This window comes from Neovison vison, chromosome 3 (assembly GCF_020171115.1).
Source record: "Neovison vison isolate M4711 chromosome 3, ASM_NN_V1, whole genome shotgun sequence".
NCBI classification, from domain to species: Eukaryota; Metazoa; Chordata; class Mammalia; order Carnivora; family Mustelidae; genus Neogale; species Neogale vison.
The window spans coordinates 196728422-196748177 of NC_058093.1; the positions used below are offsets into that span (position 1 = coordinate 196728422).

Below are 19756 nucleotides of genomic sequence, written 5' to 3' on the forward strand. Positions count from 1 at the left end.
GATATTTATTTCCTTTCTTTTTGGGAAATGAGAGGTTAGAAGCAAAACAGCTGAAGGAGAATCACACGCATCCACAGACACCACACGGTGGCCAGGCCCCCCCGCCCCCGCATGGGGGTCCCCTTCCGGTTGTGGTGGCCTTTCTGGACAGGCAAGGGGAGTCAAGGCCGTTGAGGATGAAGACGACATCTGCGAGACCGAGGCTGTCATTTGTTTTTCTCTGAAGTGCCTGAAGGTAGGAAGGGGCCCGTGGCTGGGACCCACTGGGCCCCCGTGCCCCCGCCGCCGCGGCCCGGCACTCATCACTGGCCGGGAAGGCCTTCCACGCGGGACGGTGAGACTGCAAAAATCCAGACGTGCTTCCTTCCCCAACGCAGTCCGCTCCCTGGAGCCGCTGTCCCCGCCTGCCCTGTGCCCCTCGCCCCCTCCCACCACAGAATCTAAGACCTTTCAGCCGGCCGAGCCAGGGGCGGGGGTCCCCAGCAGATGCCTTCCGCGGCCACCAGGCCCCATGGCCTAAAGGGCTCCCAGGGCAACCTTACTCCCCGCCACCCGTGACGTCGAGGGAGCTACATTCCACAAAGTGCTGGCACTTACACCCGGAACCCGGAAGGCGGTGGACCCGTGTATAGGGTGGTGACCTCCCATCACGAGCAATGTCATGGTTTGGAATGTTCATTATCGCCAAGGACCCGGTTAGAGGTATAAAGACCTTTTTTTCACTGTTACCTAATTTTTTTTTTCCTATTATGTTTTGGGTTTTTTGTTTTGTTTTTTGTTGTTGGTTTTTTTGTTTTGTTTTTTGTTTTCTTTTTTTTTTTTTTTTGGTGTGTTGTACAGCAGTATAATTTTCCACTTATTTATTCCATCAAGTAGATATGGTTTGTACAATGTACAATGGTTCCATTTCAGAAAATAAAAAAAATTCAAATCATGACCACCACGTGATTCTGTAGCATTATAATAGTAAATGTGTTGGATGGTGAGAAGGTCCCGCACCGGTGCTGGCCTCTCCTGACCACCTGTGTGGCCCTGACCTTGTGTGGGACACTGAGCTCCTTGCAGGCAGGGACTGTCAACTCCCACCGTCGTGTTCGCTACCATCACGAAGCACGGGCTGGGTACTCTGGGCGGGTGTTGGAGACCAACCTCTCGAGGTGAGAACACAACCCGTCGCATAGCCAGGCAGAGCCCTTCTGGAAAAGCCACACCTGCTCCCTGGTCAAGGGTACCAGCTTGCCATGTCCCTGTCTTTGGGACGCTGTGACGCAGGGGCTCTGAGGGGTCAGCTCAGGGGTGGATTGTAACTTTTTCTTGACTTGTCTTAACTAAGTGACTTGTGGCCAGGCCAGAGCCAGAGCCTTCCCAAGGCCCATCCCTCTCCCAGCAGCGGGGGCACTTCTCTCCCTGAGCTCAGACTCCTTCCCCAGAGTTGACTATTTCTTTTTCTCTGGCCTGTTTCACTGCCTCATCTTACACCTGAAACCTGAACTTGGCTGAGCCTCCTGCAAGGCGTATGTGTGTGTGAGGGGGTAAGATTATGGTTTAAGCCAGGCCTGCCAAGACTCACCATGTTGACCCACCTGGAGGCAAATGTTCTCTCCTTTGTTTTGTCTGCCTCTCCTCTCCACCCCCTCCTCCTTTTTAACATGTTCTAGTGTTTTTCCCAGGAGTGATTACGCAGCAAAATAAACTCCTGAACTCTGATAGAGAAAGTTCAACTTGACAAAACAGAAATCACAGGAGCCTTGTTTGCTCAAGCAAAAATTCAGCTCACCCTCTTTGGCTCCCTCCTTTGATGTCTTCCCTGTGTGTCTGCATCTCTGTCCTGGAAGAAGGTCCTTCCAGACTTGTCTCTCTGGCTCTACCACCCTTGTCTCCAACAACCCCCCCCCCCACCGCCGCCATTATGTTTCTCAGTCATTCTCTTTCTGTCTTGGCTTCCCTATCGCTTTCGGCTTCCTGTCCGTGTGTGGAGCTCTCTGACTTGCTCTCATGTGCCGTTAATCTTGTGCACGAACGAGCAGTTGTGCCCAAGAGTTGGAAATGTAGGCTTTGCAGGTGTTCCTATGAGCGTCCTGTGTGTGCTGGGCCCTGGGCAGCAGTGACTCAAGCTTGAGCCTTTCTTCTAGGCAAAAAAAAAAAAAAATGAGCCGGCTGCCAGGATGGCCAGCACAGTTTGGAATTAGGGGATGTGCATTTCGATGAGGGGTCAGCATCAGGGAGGCTTCTGGGCAGAGGGAGTCCATGCATGGGGCTAAGAAGGTCGTTTTTCCTTAATGCTATGTATGGAGTAGGCTGGAGGCTTCTGCACCAGGGCCCTGCTGGAACAGGGATGGTATTTCCAGGGAAGGGCATGGATTGGAAAAAGCCAGACTAGGTGAGGCAAAGCAAGCAGGGAACTGGGGCGATAGGCCATGCAGGAGGCCGGGAGTTGACAAAAGGCCGAGTATTCCCAGGCAATAAGCACTGCAGCCCGGTGGGGTGGAGTCAGGTGGGCTGGAAGGGGCAGGTAGGGAAACTCACATCAAGATCTTAGCCCAAACTAAGGCGACGGGGTCCTGGACGTCCACAGTCAAGACCAAGGAGGGATTGCAGACCTTCAAGGCCAAGTCTAACCATCCCCTTTCTCCGGGTGAGGAATGCTTTATTTCTCTCCAGAGGCTCATAGAAGACACCTTGTTCTTTGCTGGTTGCATTCTCCTCTTCTGCCAGTAGGGGTCACTCCTGCCCTCTCAGTCCCTGGGCCAGCCAGCCTGGTGTTGCAGGCAGGTACCAGCAGCATGGTCCCTCCCCTCACCAGGGTTGGTTCAGGGATGATCACATGGGCCAAGGTTGCCCAGTGAGAGTCAGCTCTGGGATTTCTGTGGGAACTGCTGGAAACCGGTCCTCCTATTCACTAGGGAATTCCCTGAAGGGCCACCTCTGCTGCAACGTTGGGAGAGTCCTGCTTGAGAATGAAGCAAGCACTAGTACAAGTTGAAAGATGGGGAGTTCAAGGGGCGCCTGGGTGGCTCAGTCATTAAGCGTCTGCCTTCAGCTCAGGTGGTGATCCCAGGGCCCTGGGATTGAGCCCCGCATTGGGCTCCCTGAGCAGCAGAAAGCCTGCTTCCCCGCTCTCCCACTCCCCCTGCTTGTGTTCCCTCTCTTGCTGTGTTTCTCTCTGTGTGTGCCAAATAAATAAATAAAATCTTAAAAAAGAAAGAAAGAGGGAAAGAGAGAAGGAGAGCAAGGGAAGAAGGAAGAAAGAAAAAAAGAAAGATGAGGAGTTCAAGCTTCCGGAGAGCTGCATTTAACTACTCAGCCCCAGCCAGCCCTGAAGCCAGCACCTCCTGAACTTCTCAGTCCTGTGAGTCAGTGAATGCCCTTGCTGGTTTAGGTCCATTTTCCCTGGGTCTTTTCCCACATGAGTACCCCCCACCCCATCATCTGTCCCAGGGCTTGGAGCACCACCTGAATGAATCCAGAAGGAGGGGTGGTTAGCCCTACGGTAGCTCTGACTCCTGAGACACTCTCTTTCCCCCCTCACAACTTCCCCTTTTAATGCTCCCATGTGACAAGGACTTAGATGATTCACTGAGTTGAGGAAAAGGATATAAACAGGATAACACAGACCCGTTTGGGACTTCTGAAACAGCCACTGCTGTCACCCTCAGAGCTCCAGCACTTCAGAGCTGTGTCACCCCAGGTAAGTGTCTTAACCTCTCTGGGCCCTCATTTCCTCATCTGTAACATGGGAGGAATAATAGTGCCTACTCGGGTTGTTGCAAGGATTAAATGAATTAATACAGGTGAAGGGCTTGGGACTGGTCCTTGCACATAGGAAATCTCAATAAATGTTCACGACTACTATTATTACTATTATAGTTACTATCGTGGATCACATCTAGACTGCAGGAGTTCCACTCCTAGAGAACGAGGCACGGGGAGAGGCAAGAATTGCGCACCTCTGACTGCTTTGGGCTTGCCTTCTGAGTTCTGCTTGTCTCTCTGAAGACCAGCCTTTCCCCCCAAATGACTGACCCTGGGGTTATCCACCCAGAGTCATCGATGGCCTGAATCGTGCCTTGAATGAATACAAGGCTGCTAGGAAACAGGAAGAAGGGAAGACTCTCCTGGCTGAGGAGATGAGGTCACGCTCCTGTTGCACTTGCTGGCTGCTCAGCAAAGCAGGCCCAAGTGGAGAGCTTCAGGAGCCCGGGGTCTCAGAAGAGCAGCCCACTGGGGACTCAGTTCTCCAGGCTGCCTTCTTCACCCCTGTTCTTCCTCCACAGGCTCTTGAGAAAAGAGCCTCTGGGGAGCAAGGACCAGGATGTGGCGTCAGGCCTGTGGGTCCTGACTCCCCTTCCAGGATAACCCTGGGATGCTGGTGCCCATGGAGACACTGGGTGACTCGGGGCCAGTGACTTTCTCTCCTCAGACAGGAATATTGGCAGGAAGAACCGTTTGCTTTGCACCAAAGGATCTCAAGAGACTCTTCTGATTCCTGCTCCTTTCTCCCTCAAGCCTCCCTCGGTAATGAGCTCATTTGACCTCTGTGCCCCCTGGGATGTTAGTTTAGGACAGAGACCAGCCTCCCCATTATGCAGATAGGAAAACTGGGGCCAGGGAAAGACCTGAACACAGACTCAGTGAAGGAGGCTTTGGAATTCAGCCTTTCACTAGGCGAGGGCTCAGCAAATCCAGCCCACCTCCTGTTTTTGTAAATAAAGTTATTACTGGAACACAGCCACATGTGTTCATTTACACATCATCCCGGGACGCCTTCACAAGACAACAGCAAAGGTGAATTGTAGCTACAGAGGCTGTATGGTTGGCAGAGTAAAAAATACTTAGTATCTAGCCCTTTATGGGAAAAGTCTGCCAACCCCTGCGGTTGATCACACTTTCCCACAGAAACAAGGTGTAGATAAAAGAACAAGAATAGTCATGCCCTACTATGTGCCCAGCACTAACAAGGCTTTCCTGACGTGTTAATCACCACGTAAAGGTGTAGCTCCTTGAACTTGCGCACACTGAATACGCCTGCCTAACCGCCCCCCTCTGACTCTCCCAGTCACTACCTCCCAAAGGGCAACCACTCTCCCTACTTCTCTTTGCACAGGTGTGTTTCACCTAGTTTTGACATTTCCGTTCGTAGGGTCACAGGATGTGCTCCTTTGTATCCACTCAATGCGATGTTTGTGAGTTTTAACAATACGGTTGCCCATCACTGGAGTCCATTCTTGCTAGAGAAGATGCCCCAGGGTGAAGACACAGCAAGGTACTTACCCATTCTCCTGCTGCTGGCCACTTGGTCTTTTTCCAGTTTCCATGGAGTGAGATGACTATGCAAGATAGTGGACCCCCATTACCTCATCTCAGCCTGGCCTCAACCCTGACAGGGGGACCCCTGCGTAGCCTCATTTGGAAGATGTGCAGGTCTGGAGACACGGCCAGCCTGGAAAGCTTTGGTAACGTGGTGCTTTTGTGGTCCTGGCTCTCTGGCTTCGTTATTAGATTCTGGTTTGAAATCCCACTGTGACTACACACTGCAAGATTCCATTTGCACGAACTTTCTAGAAAAAGCAAAACACTGTGACTGAAGGTAAAGCCTGGGTTGTCAGAGACTGGGAGCAGCAAGGATGGACTGCAAAACCGCAGGAGGTGATGGAAATATTCTAACAGTGGATGGCCGGCGGGATCACACAGCTGTGTTTCTTTTAAGCTAATCGAGCTCTATGCTTCTAGTGGGTGAAATCATATGGGATGTAAGTTATACCTCAATAAGACTGTCCCCCCAAAATTCCAAATTCACACTACTCTATTTCTTTGTGCATGCACACCACGCACGCACACACACACAGCTGCCCCCACCCCCGGCCTCAGTTTCCCTATCTATAAGAGAGAGGTCGCTGCTCAGTAGATGCGTGAGGCCAATTGTGCAAACAGTCGAGGGCCGTTTAGCCTGGGCCTCTTTGGCTTCCCCCACGATTAGACACCCCCCACCAGTGTGGCCTCTCTCTGCAAAGGCCTGGGTTGGGGTGGGAGGTGTCTCCCTGCAGAGGGGACATCTGAAGCGATCAGGATCCTGTTTTGTTTTGCCGCATCCGACCTGCAGCCGGCGGGGGCAGGAGAGCCACGCGCGGCGGAAGCACCGGCCCCAAACTGTTTCTCCAAGTAGTCCCCAGAGATGGCCCTTGGCTTTCAGCTTCTGTACTTGTTTATTTTCAAAGGGACGCTGCCAGACCACTAAGCCACCCCTGCCCTTTCATGGTTTGTTTTATGCTAGAGATTTCAGGAAGAGAGAGAGGAGGTAAAGTGACCTGAAACCAAGTCCTCTGCCAGCAAAGAACGGCAGCAGGCCCCAGCTGTTAGATTTGCGGAACACGGGGGCCAGGATGCCCTCTCGCTGCCTGCCAGCCCCCGGATCGCTGGGACTCCTAATAGTGTGAATGCTCATTGCAAATATTTAACAGTTGATGCTGGAACAACTGGACAGCCACCTGGAAACGGAATGAACCTCAGTCCATCCCCTGCGCCTTCCAGCCGGATTCACTCAAAATGGGCCATAGACCAAAATATAACTCTAAAATTCTAGAAGAAAACATAGGAGAAAATCTCCGTGACTGGGGTTAGGCAGAGCTGTTGTAAACATGACCTCAGAGTGCTAACTACGAAAGAAAAAGTTGATAAAACTGGACCTCATCAAAATTCAAAACTTTTGCTCTGCTAAAGTTATGCTGTTACGAGCCGAAAAGACACACCACAGCCCGGCATACAGTCTTGGCCAAACATATATCTGATAAAGGACCTGTACCTAGTTCTATATAAAGAACTCTCAAGAGTCAATAATAAGAAAGCAAACGCCCCCGCCAAGAAGAAGAAAAAGAAAACCTAGCAAAATATCGACATAGACATTTCATCAAAGAAAATATATGGGAAGCAAATGAGCATGGGAAAAATGCTGAATATCATGAGTTATTAGGAAATGCAAGTTCAAAGCACAGTGAGATGCCAGTCTACTCCCAGTGGAATGCTGGAAAGATAGACCATGCCAAGAGTCCGCGAGGGCGCGGTTCAGCCAGACCCCTCCAATCCCTCCCGCATGGCAGAGCTAAAACAGTACAGCCACTCGGAAAATAGTTTGGCAGATTCCTCTAAAATTTAAACATCAACGTACCATGCAACCCAGAAATCCACTCCTACATGTATTAATCTAAGAGAAATTAAGATGTCCATAAGCCTGTGCATAAATGTTTATAGTACCTTCTTTACATAATCCCCCCAAGCTGGAAACGACTAACATGGCCTTCAATTGCTGAGTAAATGAACAAACTGTGGTACGCTCATAAAGTGAAATCCTGCTCAGAAATAAACAGGAAAAGGGGCGCCCGAGTGGCTCAGTCAGTTAAGTGGCAGACACTTGATTTTGGCTCCGGTCATGATCTCAGGACTCTTGGACTGAGCCCCGTGTTGGGTGGGAAAGCTCTTGAGGATTCTCTCTCTTCCTCTGCCCCTCCCCCCACTCAACTCTCTGTCTCTAAAATAAATAAATAAATCTTTAAAAAAAATTTAGTTTGAGAGATAGTGAGCAAGACAGAGAGAGAGAGAGAGAGAGAGCACATGAGAAGGGGCAGAGGTAGAGAGAGAAGCAGACTTCCCACTGAGAAGGGAGCCCAAAGTGGGGCTCGATCCCAGGACCAGAATTATGCCATGACCCCAGCCGAAGGCAGATGCTTAACCAACTGAGCCACCCAGGTGCCTCTGGGTGGTTCAGTCATTCAGCATCTGCCTTGGGCTGGGGTCATGATCCCGGAGTCCCAGGATGGAGCCTGGCATCAGAATCCCCACTCAGCGGGGAGTCTGCTTCTCCCTCTGACCCTCCCCACTCTTGTACTCTCTCTCAAATAAATATATAAAATCTTTTTTTTTTTCAAAAAGAAATAAAGAGGCATGAACTAGAGACGCTAAAGAATAGGGAAGACTCTCAGATACATTATGCTGAATGAAAGAAATCAGATTCAAGGCTATGAACTGAAAGATTCCATTTCTATGGCATTCTGGAAAGAGCAAAACAGCAGGGACAAGAAACGTGTCTGTGGTTACCAGGGACTGGGGTAGAAGAAGGGGTCTGAGGGAAGCCTCTGTGTGTTGGGGACGGGGAGGAGGGTACCAGAAATCTGCCACATATCGACTGCGGTGGTGATTACGTGACAGCATATTTTTGTCAATATTCATGGAACCATACCGTAAAGAGAGAGCTTTCCTGCATATAAATTATACCCCACCCACACCAAACAGATAATCATAATAAACCAACATGGCACCACATACTAGGTTCCAGGCACTGTTGGAAGTACCTCACACACACTGACTTATTCGATCCTCACCACAACCCCAAGGAGTGGGCATTAATTATCCTAAATTGTGAAAGCTTTGTCCCCAGAGCTCTCTCACCTTCAATTTCCTCCCCACCTTGGTCTTGACCCCGAGCACATACTTCCTTCCGCAACCCTCACCTCTCCCGGGGCTGTTTTCTTCTTCCCACAGCTGTAGTAGGAAGAGATCCCACTAACTTGTTCCTGTGAGAGGCAAACAGCTGATGAAGAGGCACGGCAGGAAATGCAAACTCAAATGCCTACAGGAGCCAGGCAGGAAATGGAAAGAAGCAAAAACCCACCAGGACAATAGGGAATGGTGGGGACTGCGGGCAATGGGAGCGCCCATGCTGCATCTAAAGAGGACAGTTGCTCCGGAGCTCCAGCTGCTACCAGGTGGAAATGATAAAGGCCCCGTGTTGTCAGACCTTCTGATGGTTCAAGAAAATTCTGACATTCTCATGCTTATATGAAATATCATGATTTTTTAAACATCAGTAAATCAGCCAAATTAAGAACAAAAAACTGTTTAGACATGTTTTTATTATTGTATATTAATGGCCCGTTCACCCCCTTCTTTTCTGCCAAAATCGCCCCCAAAGTACAAGAAAACAAGAAGCAGGAGCAGCAAATCCATATTTAGGGAAAGAAGGCGACATCGGGAGCCCCAGGCTGCAATATACAGAGTGGAAAGGAGGAGGAGGGACGCAAATGGGCTCTGCAAGGTGGGAAAGATCAGATTCCAGTGCTGGAAAGGTAGAATCTAGGGAGAGGCAAGCCACTCCTCTCCCGCAACCCCGGAAAGTCTCAGGAATTGGGTGTCTCAGCTACTGCAGAAAGCAGGGTACTAAAACAGGGCTTGGTTGAAAGTCTGTATATGAGGAGCGCCTGGGTGGCTCAGTGGGTCAAAGCCTCTGCCTTTAGCTCAGGTCATGATCCAGGGTCCTGGGATCGAGCCCTGAATCAGGCTCTCTGCTCAGCAGGGAGGCTGCTTCCTCCTCTCTCTCTCTGCCTGCCTCTCTGCCTACTTGTGATCTCTATCTGTCAATCAAATAAATAAAATCTTAAAAAAAAATCTGTATATGAAACAGACCTCTAGGTTGCCTCCTGCATCCTGCTCAGTCTCAGCTGACCGCCCTCTCTCCCTTCCTCTGGAGACAGGGGGTTTAACAGGGAGCTCTGGAGAAATTACATCAGAGAGGCCCCAGGCTCCTGGACAGTAGCATGGAGAAGGGCAGGGAAGAAGCCAGAAGCTGCAGGCAGACAGTTTGGCGGTAGGAGACAGATGAACAGCAAGACCCCTTCCCCCTCCCCTGGCCTTGTCCCAGAGATTCAGTAGACAGGCTCATCCTTTACCAGAAAGCAACTGGAGCTCAGAGCAAAGACCACCAGATTGTGACATTCTGGCATCTCTAACCTAAAAGCTCCCTGGCCACCCACTGACTCGCCGCTTATGAGCCAAGTTCCAGCCACGTGCACAGATCCTGGCGGACATTCTAATGGGAGCCCAGACCTTTGATGAAAGCTTTCTGCATGAAGAGAGAGTTCAAAACAAACTAATGGAAAAAAAAAGAAGAAGAAGAAGAAGAAAAAGAAACATAAATAATTCGGTGAGCAAAAGATAATTTCAAATAAACTCGAAGTACTATTCTTGGAGAGGTGAGATGGGATTGCATCTATGGAACAGGAACCGATGCTCTCTCTATCAAGAAAGAACACGCCAAAAATAAGAAAGACCCCTAAGAAAAAAGTTTTAATGTGGTGTAAGTTAAAATTTTGGTAAAATTCCCCAAAAAGTAGGTCAGAGAGACAGAAGTCAGAAAATATAATAAAATTAGAGAATGGATCCAACGGGTCCAATATCTAATAGAAGTTCCAGAAAGAGAGAACAGGACAAAATGAAATGGAGAAAATAACCAATTTCATAATATAAAACAATATTCCTCATATGAGGACATGAACCTTCAGGTTAAAAGTGCCCGCAGAAGGGCGCCTGGGTGGTTCAGTCAGTTAAGCTGCTGCCTTCAGCTCAGGTGATGATCCCAAGGTCCTGGGATCGAGTCCCGAATCGGGATCCTTGCTCAGCAGGGAGCCTGCTTCTCTCTCTGCCTGTGCCTGCCTCTCTGCCTACTTGTGCTCTCTCTCTCTCTCTCTCTCTGAGAAATAAATAAATAAATAAATAAAATCTTAAAAAAAAAAAAAAAAAGTACCCACAGAGGGGCACCCGGGTGGCTCAACTGCTTGAGGATCCAGCTCTTGGTTTCAGCTCGGGTCATGACCTCATGGGTTTAAGATCCAACCGAATCAGTGTCCACACTCGGTGCAGAATCTGCGTCAGATTCTTCCCCCCCTCCCTCTGTTCTTTCCCTGCTCTAATGCTCTGTCTCTCTCTCTCTAAAATGAATAAGTAAAATCTAAAAAAAAAAAATAATAAAAGAACTGAATGTCATGCATAAACAATGAATTTTGGAACACTGAAAAAAATTAATTTAATTTAATTTAAAAATAAATAAATAAGTAAAATAAAGGAGCCCACAGAGTGCCCAACCTCATTAATTTTAAAGGGACCCACACCAAGACACCTGATCATAAAATTCAGAACACTAATGACAGAATATTCTAGGATTCCCAGAGAGAAAAACAGGTCATGGGAAAAAACAAAAACAAAAACAAAACACATTATGGAAATGACATTGGAGGGGTGCCTGTGGCTCAGTCAGTTAAGCGTCTGACTCTTGATTTCAGGTCAGACCATGATCTCAGGGTTGTGAGATCGAGTCCTGTGTTGAGCTCCATGCTCAGTGGGGAGTCTGCTTGAGATTTTCTCTCTCCTTCTCCCTCTGCCTCTCCCCCAACTCCTTTCATCTTTCTCTCTCTTTCAAATAAATAGATAAATCTTAAACAATCAAACAAAAAAGAATGACATTGGATGTCTCAAAACCAATATCAGAAGTTATAAGATAGTGGAGCAATATCTTTCAAATTCAGAGGACAAATGATTTTAAATCTACATTTTTCTACCCAGAAAAACTATTAAACAAACATGAAGGTAAAATAAAATCACATTTAGATGTGCAAAACCCACCAAATTCTGCTTCCTACGACCTTTCTGCAGAGGCTACTAGAGGATATACTCCTGTGAAACAATAAGGTACACCAGGAAAGATAAAGACAAGGAGTCCAGGAAATACTACACTTGTGTGTTTCTTTTTTAAAAGGTAGAATTAATATTTTATTGTTACTTATAATCAGAGGGTAGTTGGGTATATAGTCTTAATGCTTGATCTTTCCTTTTCATAAATAAAACAATTACAAGGTTTTTTAAAAAAAAGATTTTATTTATTTGAGGGAGCAAGAGAGTCAGAGAGACAATGAGTGGAGGGGAGGGGCAGAGAGAGAAGCAGATACCCCACTGAGCAGAGAGACCAATATGGGACTCAGTCTCAGGACTCTGGGATCATGACCCACGCCAAAGGCAAACACATAACTGACTGAGCCACCTAGGCTCTCCCCGCACCAAAATTATAAGTTTTAAACAGGTAATGGCTGGTTATGCTTCAGCAAACCTGGTTAGATTAATTCATTCTTTTTTATTTTAAGATTTTATTTATTTATTTGACAGATAGAGATCACAAGTAGGTAGAGAGGCAGGCAGAGAGAGGGGAGGGGGGAAGCAGGCTCCCTGCTGAGCAGAGAGCCCGATGTGGGGCTCAATCCCAGGACCCTGGGATCATGACCTGAGCTGAAGGCAGAGGCTTAACCCACTGAACCACCCAGGTGCCCCAGATTAATTCATTCTTTAAGAATTTCTTTATTAATTCCAGAAAATCCAACCACCTTTTATCCTTTCAAAAAAAAACAAAACTGGAAGTTGGCATGCATTTGACTCCACATTCTAAAGCAACATCCTGACAGTCATTCCTATCTGCTTCAAGGAACATCATGTTGGAATACTTTTCAGAGAAGAAATGAAGAAAGGCTTGATCATTTTGCCAGGTCCACTACATGTGAATGAGAAGTCAACAGCAACAAGTTTGTCTCCTGCACCATTCAGGGTGTCCTGAAAAGCATACTTGCTCTCAATCTGCTTCACCATTTTGGTGGTTGGGGTCTGACAAACAATTGTTAAAAGCCAGTGAAAGGGGATCCAAAGCATCAGACAGAGCTTAGCAAATAGTATGTTTGACACAGGATCAATGAAGTAAATTTCCAGGATGATAAAGCAAGGTCCCGGGACAATAACTATGCAGTAAGCCTAGACAAAATCAATCCATATTGTTAGGACAAAGGATTTTAGTGGGAAAAATTGAGGCTGATAAGATCTGACAGGGTTGACTCTGTCAAAATTGTATTGAGATATATTTAACAAAACTATTGGATGGTATGGGGAGACTTAAGCCATTGGTTTGAAGAAAGCTAAACAAATGGGGAAAAAGAAAGGCAATTGTTAACTCCAGGAAAAACAAAAATTTGAACAATTTTTTATTCAAAGAAACAAGGAAAAGAAATTATAGTGCACAATAATTTTGTGGCTGGGGCGCCTGGGTGGCTCAGTAGGTTAAGCGTTTAACTCTTCGTTTTGGCTCAGATCATGATCCCAGGGTCACAAGATCAAGCCCCAAGTAGGGCTCTGCACTGGGTGTAGAGCCTGTTTAAGAGTCTCTGTCTCGGGGCGCCTGGGTGGCTCAGTGGGTTAAAGCCTGTGCTTTTGGCTTAGGTCATGATCCCAGGGTCTTGGGATTTAGCCCCGAATCAGGCTCTCTGGAGAGCCTGCTTCCCCCTCTCTCTCCCTGCCTGCCTCTCTTGCCTACTTGTAATCTGTTTGTCAAATAAATAAATAAAATCTTAAAAAAAAAAAACGATTCTCTGTCTCCATCTCCCTTTGCCCCTCTCCCCCTACTTGCACATACATGTGCACATTTGCCCTCTCCCTCCCTCTTAAAAATAAAATAAAAACAAAATAAAATAGAATAAGGGCGCCTGGGTGGCTCAGTGGGTTAAGCCGCTGCCTTCAGCTCAGGTCATGATCTCAGGGTCTTGGGATCGAGCCCCGCATCGGGCTCTCTGCTCAGCAGGGAGCCTGCTTCCTCCTCTCTCTCTCTGCCTGCCTCTCCATCTACTTGTGATCTCTCTCTGTAAAATAGATAAATAAAATCTTTAATAAGGGGCATGTCATGGGTGTGGGGGTCAGATTGGGACTGCTATTTTTATTTTTATTTTTTTTTAAAGATTTTATTTATTTATTTACTTGACAGATTAGAAGAAGGCAGAGAGGCAGGCAGAGAGAGAGAGTGGGGGAAGCAGTCTCCCTGCTGAGCAGAGAGACCGATGCGGGGCTTGATCCCACCCTGGCGGGGCTTGATCCCAGGACCCTGGGATCATGACCTGAGCCGAAGGCAGAGGCTTTAACCCACTGAGCCACCCAGGAGCCCCCCCCTTTTTTTTAAAGATTTTATTTATTTGGGACTGCTATTTTTAATTATAAGCCTTCTAACATGATTTGTTCTTAAAAGCTCTATTTTTTACACCTTATTTTTATAAAAGTCTTTTAGAGTCATAATTTCAAAATTCAAGTTTAAGTTTTATTTTTTTGCTCTACTCTGTTTCTTGCATACTCTATTTACTTGAATTTAATTTCTGTTGCTGAAGAACAGCCTCTAGTAATTCTTTCAAATATCCTATGGACAAGAAACCATTCATTTAACCCTTTATGCTCCAAGACTTACTAAAGTAAAACTGCATACAGTAAAATTCACTCTTGTCAGGCATACATTTCTATGACTTTTGAAAAACTTACGCAGTCATATAAGCACCACCGTAAACAAGAGAGAGTATTTCAACACCAAAAATAGTTCTCTTGTTCCTTTTTGCAGTTAGTTTCCTCCCCACAATCTCCTGGCAACCACTGATCTGGTTTTTCTGTCCCTATCATTTTGCCTTTTACAGATGACATATAAATAAACGGAATCAAACAGTATTTGGCCTTCTAAGTCTGAATGCTTTCACCTAGCATGATGCTTCCGAGAGCCACCCATGGTGTCGTGTTAATGGAAACCAAAAATATAATTGATCATTACTCATCAGTGCCATGCACTACATAGTTCCAGTAGTGATTGTTCAGTTCCAGCTGGGATTGTGCCTCCTGGCTCCTTCGTGTTTAGGTGAGGCCATGTGATTCATTCCAGGCAATGAGTCGTGTGAGTACGTATCACTCCTAGGCTGGACCACTGAACTGTTCATGTGAGACCCACCTAGATTTCTCTTCCTTTCCGCCATGGCGGCGATGGGCAACATTTTGGACGTTGGCTGCTCTGCTAGCCCGAGCCTTCGAGCGACTGCAACCAGCAGAGAGATGTGTGATGGACGCGATAGCCAATAGATAGGTAGCTAGAGCCAAAAAACACACCGTGGTGGTTTTCAGTCATTGATATTTGGGTGTGGTTTGTTATCACAGCACAATCAGCCCATACTGATCCACAGAGAAGGCCTGTGCATTGAAGCACTGGAACTTTTTCTTTTACTGCTGCTGTAATTGTTTCCTCTATTTTTACCCCCCTCTCTCTCACTCTCTTCTTTCTTTCTGGAACTATTAGGCAGGTGCTGGAGCTTTTGAATATATCCTCCATGTCATTTACCTTCTCTTTGTCCTTTTAGAATTTCTAGGAGAAATTCTGTTTTAATTTTTTAGTTTACTACTGTGCTGTCCAGCCATATTCATTTTGCTATCAACTCAGCTCTTCAAAATCATATATTTATTTATTTTCCAAGATCTCTATTTGTTTCCTTTTTTTAAAAGATTTTATTTATTTATTTGACAGAGAGATCACAAGTAGGTTTTATTTATTTATTTTATTTATTTGATAGAGAGATCACAAGCAGGCAGAGAGAGAGGGGGAAGCAGGTTCCCTGTTGAGCAGAGAGCCCAATTTGGGACTCTATCCCAGGACCCCGAGATCATGACCTGAGCTGAAGGCAGAGGCTTAACCTGCCAATCCACCCAGGGACCCTCTATTTGCTTTTTTTAACAAAGGAGCTAAAATGAGTTTTTTTCTTGATGGGCACAGAATCTTTGACATTTTTTTCTAGGGCTATTAATTATTTTTAAAGTCTTCTGTTTGTTCTGTTAACTTCCCCCTTACTTGTCAGTTCTCAGCTAGCTTTCTTCCGGAGTGCTGGCTTTCCTTTAAGTGCTTGCTGACTGACTTTTGCTGGTCTGTAATACTCTGTATTGGGGAATTCCTATTTGCCTGATTGTTGATTTGATTATAATGGCATGCTTCTGATTTTTCTAGAAGAGATGGCTGCCTTGATGAGGTTCTGTGTTCTTGTTGTTTGCTGGGTCTAGGAGCTGTCTGTCCTTCATGGGAGTTGTCAGCTCCCCTGGAGAACTGCCCTGCCTGTCCCTCTGTGCACGTGTGGCTGTGGCTGCTCATTCCTCTGCAGGAAGGAAGGTGGGGGCCTCTCAGGCTAGATTCTGTGCAATCATTTCCCCATATCCTGGTTAACTGCCCCCAAGGCCTTCTCCCTCTAGCCATTGATTGCTTGTTACGCCCTCCAGATCTCACTCTTGGTAATTCACTGCTTCCTGCCTTTTAAACTGTGTTTTCCTCCAGTCTTGTTTTTTTTTTTTTTTCTCTAATATAGTCTTTAAGAATCGATGATGTGGATTAAACAAAGCAGGTCTGGGCACCACATACGGCCCATGGGTTGCCAGTTTGCAACATCAGCCTTTAGAGAGGCTCTGTCCTCCTACAGAATTGATGTTTGCTTTTTTAAATTAAAAAAAAAAAGTATACATCCTCCCACAAGGATGTCTTTTGTGCTAAGAGACCAAAAAGAAATAAAGAGTATACTCAAAAAAAAAAAAAAAAGTATACAAGTAAGAAACATTTCTTTTGGAAATTAGAAAATACAGATAAGCATAAAGAAGAAAATAAGAATCACTCTACCCAGAAATAACCGGTGCGAACATTATGGTGCATTTTCTGACACACACACAGAAATATATGCTTTGTTAGTATTTGTTTGAAATTGATATCAAACTACTGATAACTTTTTAAAAGTTGGTTTTCCACCCAACATCATATCATGGGCATTTTTCCATGTCAGTAATATTTGCTTCATTTAATATGTCGTGTTTCCGGGGCGCCTGTGGCTCAGCCAGTTGAGCCATTATTGATTTGAGCTCAGGTTGTGATGTCAGGGTGGTGAGATCAAGCCTTCTGTTGGAGCTCTGTGCTTAGCAGGGTGTCTGCTTGAGATTCTCTCTCTCCTTCTCTCTCTGCGCCCCGCCCCCCAAATGTAGCATTTTATTCCATTTGGGGCCACAGTATATTCAATGAATTCCCTCTTGTCAGACATTATGTACTTTTTTTTTAAAAAAGATTTTATTTATTTACTTGACAGACAGAGATCACAAGTAGGCAGAGAGGCAGAGAGAGAGAGGAGGAAGCAGGCTCCCTGCCGAGCAGAGAGCCCGATGTGGGGCTCGATCCCACGACCCTGGGATCATGACCTGAGCCGAAAGCAGAGGCTTAACCCACTGAGCCACCCAGGCGCCCCCATTATGTACTTTTTTTAAAAAAAGATTTTATTTATTTGTTTGACAGAGATCACAAGTAGGCAGAGAGCCAGGCAGGCGGTGGGGGGTGGGGTGGGGGGCGGAAGAAGGCTCCCCGCTGAGCAGAGAGCCCGATGTGGAGCTCTATCCCAGGACCCTGAGATCATGACCTGAGCCAAAGGCAGAGGCTTAACCCACTGAGCCACCCAGGTGCCCCCATTATATTGTTTCTAATTTCCACTCTTGATAAGTGATGCTACAATCTTAGGATCAAATTCTAAAGTGGGATTGTCCCCAAATGCAGCTGGATATTTAAGAGTTTCCCAAGGCATTGGGGCACCTGGGTGGCTCAGTTGATTTAAGTGGATGTCTTTGGCTCAGGTCATGATCTCAGGGTCCTGGGATGGAGCCCTGCATCTCGCTCCCAGCTCAGCAGAGAGCCTGCTTCTCCCTCTCCCTCTGCCTGCCGCTCTGCCTACTTGTGCTCTCTGTCAAATAAATAAATAAATCTTAAAAAAAAAAAAAAAAGTTACCCAAGGAGAAAAGCCTTCAGGTGAAGGATGGCAAGTCAAAGGGTGGCCTTTTAGACATCTGCAGCCAGCATTGGGGGCGCTGCTTTGGGCAAGGGGTAAGACCTCAAACTTCCACTTCCCTTCTTGGAGACATCTGGGGAAGGAAGGTGCGTGGCCACTAAGAGCCCCTTTTCACTTTCACTCTGAGCACTCTGCCCTTCTGGAGGCCCTTGTCAGGAGGAGGGTGGGGCAGGTTGCTCAGCTTCCAAATCTGGAAGTGAAACTGGTTTCAAAGCAGAGCACAGAAGCTGAGGAGGACTCTCAACGGATTAGTGGGGGCTCTTGGCCAAGTGCCTCTTTCTGCCTGTTGATGCCCTCTCATTCCCTATCTTCCCAACACAGCCCCCAACCCCAGGCTGGCTTTGAGTCCCCGAAACCTTGACAGCTTTCTAGAAGTGTTGACTATTAGGTTGAACCATATGAAATTGCTATTTCAACCAAAATGGTTGAATATTGGCAATTCCTTGGTACCTCTGGTCTGGTTGGTTCCATTGCTTCGGTCTGTAGAACCCCCACCTTTTTTTTTTAAGATTTTATTTATTTATTTGACAGATACAGATCACAAGTAGGCAGAAAGCTAGGCAGAGAGAAAGGGGGGAAGCAGGCTCCCCGCTGGCAGAGAGCCCCACGTGGGGCTCCATCCCAGGACCCCGAGATCATGACCTAAGCCGAAGGCAGAGGCTTAACTCACTGAGCCATGCAGGCGCCCCTGGAACAATTCTTTAGCACTCATTCAGCACTTTATCATCATTTTTAACTGTCACAATTTTCTGAGACGTATAATTGCTCCGTTAGGAAGGGAAGTAAACTATGGCTCAGAATTTCCCCTTTCAGAATTGCCTGGGGGCTGGTTCACCCACCAAATTTAAGATCTGAACAGTCTGAAGAGACAGTAGTTGGGGGGTTAAAGGAGCTGGTGGCTCTTGCCGCGTACTAATTGCGATGCCCCTCGCAGAGTGCCTTAACAGAGCCAGTTTCCACCCCTGTGGATATGACGTCTCAGTGAGAAGCGTTCTCGATCGTGTTTCCGCGTTAGAAAAATCCCTTTGATATTCAGAGACTCAGTCTTCTCATCAATAAGATGGAGATCATAACCACTGTGCTCAGGAACACCGGGGACCAGCTGAGAGGACACAGTTCCAGGCCCAGCCAGAGAAAGCGGAGTCTGAGAGGGGGAAGGAGCCCCACCTCCACCCACCACGTGGAGCGCCCGCCCCGCCCGCAGCGCGATTCCGGGGAGAGCCGGGCGGGGCGGGCCCGGCCCCGTTTGGCCAACGCCTCTCCAAGGCCGCGACGCTTGGGAGCCGCACCACCTGGCCACCGCGGCCCGTAGCATCCCCCGCACCGGTGAGCGGAGGGGGCGGCGAGGGGCAGCGAGGGGCGGGGCCTCCAGGCGTGGCCTCCGGCGACCTTCCTCCCCGCCCCCCCCCCCGCTTTTTTTGTCCGCCTAGATACGGAAAGGCTCCCCTGCACCTTTAAGAGGCCGACGCGGGCAGCCGATTGGCCGAAACGCGCCGGTGACGTCACACCGGGGCCGGCGCCGAGGCGGCCCAGTCGGCCCGCGCCCTCCCCTCCCGCCCCGCGGCGCGCTCGCGGACAGTCCGCGCGCGGGCCGTGTGGGGCCGGCGCCCAGTCAGCCTAGTTCGCCCGCGTCGCCCGGAGCCCCGGGGGATGCCCCCAGACGGCACCTCCTATGGCCGCCGACGTCTTCATGTGCTCCCCGCGGCGGCCCCGCAGTCGGGGCCGCCCGGTGCTGCTCAAGCCTCAGGTGCCTGAGGACGACGACGACTCGGACACCGATGAACCGTCCCCGCCGCCCGCCTGCGCTTCGGCCGCCCCGGCCCGGGCCCACGCGAGCGCTGCGCCGCCGCCGCCGAGGGCCGGGCCGGGCCGCGAGGAGCCTCCGCGCCGCCAGCAGATCATCCACAGCGGCCACTTCATGGTGTCGTCGCCACACCGCGAGCACCCGCCCAAGAAGGGCTACGATTTCGACACGGTCAACAAGCAGACGTGCCAGACCTACAGCTTCGGCAAGACCAGCTCCTGCCACCTGTCCATCGACGCTTCGCTCACCAAACTCTTCGAGTGCATGACCCTGGCCTACAGGTAGGGACCTGGCGACCCGGGCCGGCCCCACCTCTTGAGAGGAGCTTTCTACTTTGACAAAACCGGCGCGGAGGGCTCCACCGCCTGAGGACCCCGGGGCTGCACGCGTTCCCATTGGTTCTTGCCCCTTTGGGAGGGTTTATGGGTCTGGGATCCTC

At 48.3% G+C, this 19756-nt stretch overlaps 1 protein-coding gene and 1 pseudogene across 1 annotated transcript in view; one reads left to right on the forward strand and one right to left on the reverse strand.

Moving 5' to 3' along the window:
* Positions 1-12152: 12152 nt before the first annotated feature.
* On the reverse strand, positions 12153-12456 carry LOC122903606 (annotated as a pseudogene).
* A 6638-nt stretch (positions 12457-19094) lies between these two features.
* The window catches only part of LOC122903049 (MLX interacting protein), a 60114-nt gene continuing 59452 nt past the window's right edge, over positions 19095-19756 (forward strand). Inside the window, exon 1 of the mRNA XM_044243425.1 lies at positions 19095-19598. Within this exon, the coding sequence (XP_044099360.1) occupies positions 19186-19598 (413 nt within the window). The 5' untranslated portion in view covers positions 19095-19185. The remainder of the gene's footprint in view (positions 19599-19756) is intronic.